This window comes from Camelina sativa, chromosome 20 (assembly GCF_000633955.1).
Source record: "Camelina sativa cultivar DH55 chromosome 20, Cs, whole genome shotgun sequence".
In the NCBI taxonomy this organism is placed as follows: Eukaryota; Viridiplantae; Streptophyta; class Magnoliopsida; order Brassicales; family Brassicaceae; genus Camelina; species Camelina sativa.
In genome coordinates, this window is record NC_025704.1 from 18,684,390 (window position 1) to 18,691,488 (window position 7,099).

General features: G+C 34.1%; 3 protein-coding genes across 3 annotated transcripts in view; 2 read left to right on the plus strand and 1 right to left on the minus strand.

The window, feature by feature from the left end:
- The window catches only part of LOC104771199 (probable histone H2A.5), a 1,460-nt gene extending 866 nt beyond the window's left edge, over positions 1 to 594 (plus strand). Inside the window, exon 2 of the mRNA XM_010495691.1 lies at positions 87 to 594. Coding sequence (XP_010493993.1) covers positions 87 to 317 — 231 coding nt within the window. The 3' untranslated portion in view covers positions 318 to 594. The remainder of the gene's footprint in view (positions 1 to 86) is intronic.
- On the plus strand, positions 724 to 3,613 carry LOC104771198 (putative protease Do-like 14). Its single transcript, XM_010495689.2, has 11 exons — positions 724 to 930; positions 1,033 to 1,138; positions 1,239 to 1,349; positions 1,457 to 1,630; positions 1,750 to 1,877; positions 2,288 to 2,499; positions 2,590 to 2,671; positions 2,770 to 2,912; positions 2,999 to 3,119; positions 3,228 to 3,320; positions 3,400 to 3,613. The coding sequence occupies exons 1-11, from the start codon at positions 781 to 783 to the stop codon at positions 3,514 to 3,516; spliced, it is 1,437 nt and encodes a 478-aa protein (XP_010493991.1). The 5' UTR covers positions 724 to 780; the 3' UTR covers positions 3,517 to 3,613.
- The window catches only part of LOC104772645, an 8,255-nt gene continuing 7,867 nt past the window's right edge, over positions 6,712 to 7,099 (minus strand). The window contains exon 3 of the mRNA XM_010497237.1: positions 6,712 to 7,097. Coding sequence (XP_010495539.1) covers positions 6,712 to 7,097 — 386 coding nt within the window. The remainder of the gene's footprint in view (positions 7,098 to 7,099) is intronic.

The following is a 7,099-nucleotide window of genomic DNA, read 5'->3' on the forward strand; positions in this document are numbered from 1 at the left end:
TTTTTTTTTTTTTTTTTTTTTTTTTTTGATTTTCGAGGCGATAGATGATAGATCTTAACGAATTGTGAAAATCTGGTGGGTGTCAGGTTCTGGAGCTAGCTGGGAACGCAGCGAGGGATAATAAGAAGAACAGGATAAACCCTAGGCATCTTTGTTTAGCGATAAGGAACGATGAAGAGTTGGGGAAATTGCTTCAAGGAGTTACGATTGCTAGCGGAGGTGTTCTTCCCAACATAAATCCAGTTCTTCTTCCTAAGAAATCTCCATCTCAGGCTGAGAAAGCTTCACCTGCTTCCAAGTCTCCTAAGAAGGCTTGATTAAAAATAAAATATGATCTCGATGTTGCTTTTGTTGGGTTTATAATCGGATATCGAGGACGAAGAAACATCTTGCTTTTGTTTGTTTGTTTTGGTTTTAGTAGGGGTATCGTGTAGGTTTCTGAAATCAATCTCCTCTTTGTTTTGGGTTGTCTATGTAGAAAAACCATGAGAAGATTGATTTAGTGTTTACGCAATTTGTAATGGAAAATAACTACTTTCTGGGTTTAGCAAACATCATCCTCATCCGTCTAATAAATTGCTCTTGTTTCGTACACATTTTAATACAAGTATTGATTGTGGATTAAGTCAGATGTTTAAGTGATTATTGAAATGATTTTGGTACATTTATTGAAGTAGATTAGATAAACTCAAGAACAAAAAAAAAACACAAGCAAATGTTGTTCAATTTGGGCTTTAATTGGGCCTATTGATAGGCCATTAAATTTTTTTTTTTCTTCGGATGTCCCGTAAATTTGTCTCTACGAATTTTCTGGAAAAAGGGGGTTTTGGTTTCCCGTCGTGGGGGTTTAGAATTCAAAAGAAGAAGAAGCGATTTTCGAAATTCAAATCGAATTGTTACAATCTTGGATTTGCGATGATGAATTTACTGGTTCAATTCTTCTCTCCGATTGTTTGATTTCTTGGTTGATATGGTTGAGGAACTTTTTTGACTGACTCGTTGTTGTTTTTGTTTTCTTTATGGGGGGGTTAGAGAAGAGCTGTATTATCATCTTCTAAACGAAGCGAGCTTATTCGTATCGTCGCTGTTGCTACCGCTACTTCAGGAATTGTGTATGCTAATTGTAATCCAGATGCAAGTAAGCTATTATTACCAGCTTCTCTATATTATGCTTGGTGATGTTGGGGTTAATGTGAATCTGATAAAGCTGGATTCATAACTGTGATTATGTATTCTAGGAACGCGTATATCGCTTGCTATTCCTGAATCTGTTCGGGAATCTCTTTCGTTCCCTTGGCAGCTTTCACATGGTTTGGTTCATCGTCCTCCTCATCAAAGCTTGTTGTTTGGTTAGTAGCAAAAATGTTTCTGATATCTGACTGTTTTTTTTTTTTTTTTGCAATTTTTTATAACTTCTGGAGGTTGCAACTTTTGAAATTTCTATTTTCATGTATAGGGAATCTCGCGTTTTCGTCCAGAGTTCGTCCAAAACCAGAAGCACCTGTAAATGATGATGAGAAGGGAGCTTCGGATAGTTCGAAACCAAGTAATGGATACTTGGGGAGAGATACTATAGCTAATGCGGCTGCCACAATAGGACCAGCAGTTGTCAATCTATCGGTTCCTCAGGGTTAGTAAGCTTCTTTCTAGATTTTTGTAATCTTTTGAGTTTCGTTTATGTTGTTACCTTTAGGAAATTGGTTGTAGAATTCACAGGGGTGGTTTGGTTATCTTTGGGAATTTGTCTAGGTTTCCATGGAATATCTATGGGAAAGAGTATCGGTTCCGGAACGATCATTGATGCTGATGGCACGATATTGACTTGCGCTCATGTTGTAGTCGATTTTCAAAACATTCGTCAATCATCTAAAGGAAGGGTAAGCTTAAAAAACCAAATGTATTCTTCATGATAGACTGTGTGTAGATTTCTTCTTACAATCTATTGGAGATGATCTTAGATTGACTTTTCTCTTTGGAATATATGGTTTAACTATTGGAGAAAATAGGAAACTAGGGTTCTAGATGATAAGATTGGTTTCTTCTTCATGGTAATCTCAGAGAGTAAGTTCAAAAGTTAAAGCTCTTCTTCATGTTAAACTGTTGTATATAGTCTTGTCAAGAATCTTGAAATGACTTTTTTTCTTTTCTTTAAAATCTAGTATATGGTTAATTTATTGGAGTTATAGGGAACTGGGGTTGTAGCTGATAAGATTGGTTTCTTCTAATGATATATCTTGATGGAATCTGTTTAGAATATATGTGAAGTTTTAGAGTTGTTGAATTATAGGTTGATGTGACGTTGCAAGATGGTAGGATGTTCGAGGGTGTGGTGGTGAACGCTGATTTACAATCCGACATTGCATTAGTGAAGATAAACTCAAAGACGCCATTGCCAACTGCTAAACTTGGTTTTTCGAGTAAGCTTCGTCCTGGGGACTGGGTAATAGCTGTGGGTTGTCCTCTTTCTCTCCAGAACACAGTAACTGCTGGTATTGTCAGGTACATGCAAAAGTCTTATTCGTAAGTTCTTATAGTCACAATTGTTTTTTTTTTTTTTTTGAACGGTGTTTTGCTTCTTCTTGGTTCTAGTTGTGTTGATCGCAAAAGCAGTGATTTGGGTTTAGGAGGCACACGTAGAGAATATCTCCAAACAGACTGCGCGATCAATGCTGTAACTAACATCTTTCTTTCTCTGTGGATTGGAAACTCACTGAAGTTTGACTAGTAGATCTTCTGATTTTCTATATCCTTGTGCTCTATGTGTGTTAGGGAAACTCTGGTGGGCCTCTTGTAAATTTGGAGGGGGAAGTGATCGGTGTTAATATCATGAAAGTTTTAGCTGCAGATGGTCTTGGTTTTTCCGTGCCAATTGACTCGGTATCCAAAATCATCGAGCATTTCAAGAAGAATGGGTATGCTAGTAATAATCTCAATATCTTTTCCTCATGTATCACATCTCAAAGCTTGGGAGAAGTTAAACGAAAAGTTACTTTTGCAGTAGAGTTGTTCGGCCATGGATTGGGTTAAAAATGATCGAACTCAATAAAATGATCATTGCTGAGCTAAAAGAACGAGACCCAATGTTTCCAGATGTTGATAGAGGCATACTTGTTCCTACAGTGAGTACCCATATTTTTCAATAAGATCAAATAAGTTAACTGTAAAACCAAATTTCCTCTTATTTTTGCATATTTGACTAATGTAGTTGCATGATCACTATTTTTCAGGTTATTCCGGGGTCACCGGCTGATCGAGCTGGATTCAAACCAGGTGATGTTGTCGTGAGATTTGACGGGAAGCCGGTGGAGACCATCAAAGAGGCATGTATCGTTCACTCTATCTATCACTCTCTTTATCTTCTTAGAATATTTTATGTGTGAATGAAGTTCAATTGCGCAGATAATGGAGATAATAGACGACAGAATCGGAAAGCGGATGCAAGTAGTTGTGGAAAGATCAAATAAAGAAAGGACCACACTAGAAGTCATTCCTGAGGAGGCTAATCCAGATATGTGAGCCGATGACTCTCAGGTTTTGAAATGGAACTTTACCGTATCCAACCAAATCTATATATACATTTTTGAAGTACATTTTGGGTTCTACCCTTTTAGTTATAATAATTTAAAAAGTTATTTACAAAACTAATCCCTAAAATATTGCACAAAAAAACAATAAGTAATATATGGTAAAACATAACTAAATACTCTAATAATATATCTTAAAAATCGAGAAATCATTTAGATTGCTAAAATATCTCTACTAATTAATATAGATGAAATCGAGATAATATCTCTAATGGAAACTAAATAACTATACATATGAGATTATTGGAATATTCCTTACCTAAATCATAAATCCTTTACTTTGAAACGTAAATGTCATATTAATTTGTAGAGATTTTTTTTGCTTGCTCACCAATCTATTCTCAATTCCATATTACACCTAATTCAATCAACCTTAAAGCACTATAAAAAACCTCTCGCTAGGTAAATGAGTTCACCGAACATACTTACAACCAGCAAAGAAACTTTATTGAAATCGATGTAAATTGCTTTATATATTTTCTTTATTTTTTCTCTTGCTTTTGATGTTTATTTTCTGTTGTAAATTAGTCACTCTGCTTTAAGATATGAATCCTACTCATCACTAACGATTCAATGTGTATGTTTTCATCGTGTTGTATATTGTTTTGCTTATCATATCAATAAAATTAAGTTTTCAGTTTCTACTCATGACTAACCACCGTCCCTTTCGTCTATGTTTTTCGTTAACTAATATGCACTATATCCCAATTGTTTCGTTGATATATTTGTTTGTCCAAATACTATATGTTGATAAATTCCCTTCATCTCTCTCAGTCTTACGGAAACGTTGCATAAGTTTTATGTTAACGTACATGTGATTGCATGAATCCCTTTAAAAATTAATTCTTTCACTAAAACTCTGCTAACCTAGATTCAAATCTAGCCAAGACTATCTAGAAAGCTAACCAATGAATTGGCCACACGAAAGGACGAAGAGGATGACGGATGACTAGCAAATAATAGAGCAACAACGATTAAGATAATAAGTCACATACTCACAAGTCACAACCATATAAGAGGAGTCATGAGCACATCTTTCCGCCGAAGATCACTCATAGGATATAGTAGACACATAGAATTCAATATCACCCACTTATTATAAACAACTTTTGATAGACTTTGTTAATTTATCTTTTATTATCAATTTTTATATTATTAACTAATTTTTTTACAGCTATTGAATAACTTACTTGATTTACTGTTTAAAACATGTTATCTCTAAGTGGAAAGAGAAAGACATTTGAGCTCTATAATACATACATGTTGATACTAATCAAGTTATATGAGACTCTTATGCATTTTTTTTCTTTAAAAAAACAACAAAATAACTGAGATCACCAAGGAAAAACAAACACTTATTATCTTTTTCTACAGTAACATTATCTTTTCAAAAATAATATTTTCTATATTTTACTTGGTTTATCATTAAAAAAATATATATTTTAACATCATTTCAAAAATTTCAGAGCATGATTATAGATATAATTAAAATTAATAAAAATAGAATATTATGTAGATGTAAACTTATAAATGTTTAAAATATCATAAAACAGGGTTATTTTGCATAATGGATTATAAGAAAAGACGGTTTAGATTAGCATTAGTATAAATTTAAAAAATATCATTAGTCCGACACTACACGGGTTAAATCTTCATCTGATTATTTTGTTAGTATCATTAATTTTAGAATATTAGTAATATCTATTTAAGTTGATTAATTACCATTATGTAAAAAAATTTGAACAATATGTGAAATTCTAGAGCTAATAATCAAAATAAAATTTTATAATCTTAAACACTAAACAAAACAAACAATATTAATAAAATATAAGTCGACCAAAAAACAAATGTAACTTAAAATTTAAATATTTTAATTATAAAAAATTATCCGCGAATCTAGTGTGTACTGAATTTGTGATAGGTATTTGATTTTCGTTTACTTTGGTATCCTTTTTGGTCTGATGGTTCCTTTCTTGACCTTAACGGATCTAAGTGAGAGATAGACATACATAACCATCAAATTATTGAACTTTGGCCTATTAATGGTATCTAATCTTTAAAATTAATTGATGTTTTGAGATTTTCTCTTTCGATTTCGACGTATTACTTCAGTGTTTAATTTATACTTGCCATATGATTTAAAAAGAATAATATTTAGGCATAATCACAAATAAATACACATTTGAATTTTAAGTAATCTTAAGTGTGTCAATGTGTTGATTAGAAACAGAAAGCACCGTACCGATAAAGATGTTATCAAGCGAGACTTGTACCACCAAATGGAGCCTTGTCCAGTTGGTTGTGTACTGGTCTAAGCCCTCAAAGCTCGATGAGGCCAAGTGTTCGATTCGAGTTTGGTACCAAAAGTGTCCCTCTCTCTCTCTTTCTACCACAATATCACGTTGATCGAAATTGAAATTGATCTTTTAGTCCGGTTTGGTCGGCTTATTTTTATTTTTATTTTGAGGCGATATTTATAGGTCTGGTGGGTGTGTTTTGGGTATCAGATTCTTGAGCTAGCTGGGAACGAAGCGATGGATAATAAGAAGAACATGATAAAGGCTAGTCATCTTTGTTTAGCCATAAGTAAGGATAAAGAGTTGGGGAAATTGCTTCAAGGAGTTACGATTGCTAGCGGATGAGTTACTATTGCTTGATTAAGCTCAAAATTGAAATTGATCTTTTAGTCCGGTTTGGTCGGCTTCCTTTTTTTTTTTTCTTTTCTTCTTCAATAAAATCAAATCGTATGTTTTCCGAATGTGATTACTGATTACATTTTTTTTTTCTATGGCTTTTGTTTTCTTCTATGATTTCGCTTCAAGCCTTCATGCATATCCATTTGGGCAGGCCTAGTTAACAGCAAGTAGATTTAAGAGAAGTCAGAGCCGAGAGCGTATAACAAAACAGAACAATGGAAATGGCTCAGCAAGAAAATATGAAAGCATACAACTTAAAAACAAATCAATACAAAAAAGATTGAACAAGGAGAGGGAGAGAGATCCATTATAATTTTGTAATACATGATTTTCGAATCATGAATCAAACTAAATACCTAACATACAATATAAGAATATATGATCACCAAAACAAAACAAACACTCATTTTCTCTCAACGGGCTTCGTTTTGTTACAAGGGATGGTAAGGGACGTAGCCCAATAAGCCCGTGACGTTAGCCACAACTTCGTTGCATTTTGACAAAAGGTTTAGCATCTGTTGAGAGATGTCTCCAGCGCTAACTGCTGGGCTCGGACCACGGAAGTTTCCTAATGGTGGCATCGGAGGTTCCACATGGTCCACTGGTTTAATGGGAACTTGTGGTTTTGTGTATTGTGGAGGGAGTGGAAGAATTGGAGGCAATGTAGAAGGAGGAAGCTGTTGATGATGAACAATGTTTTGAAACTTCTTACTAACAAATTCCATAGCAACAGATGAAGAAGGTCCACTGTTTCTATTCGAGGTTGTTGTGACTGGTGTTGGCTCGGTGGTTGCTTTACTCGTGTTTTCTTCACCACCT

Coding starts and splice junctions, on each gene's coding strand:
- LOC104771198 (XM_010495689.2), top strand. CDS start 781: ATGTCCCGTAAATTTGTCTCTACGAATTTTCTGGAAAAAGGGGGTTTT. Junction 1,878..2,287: donor GTCAATCATCTAAAGGAAGG/GTAAGCTTAAAA, acceptor GTTGAATTATAG/GTTGATGTGACGTTGCAAGA. Junction 3,120..3,227: donor GAGGCATACTTGTTCCTACA/GTGAGTACCCAT, acceptor ACTATTTTTCAG/GTTATTCCGGGGTCACCGGC.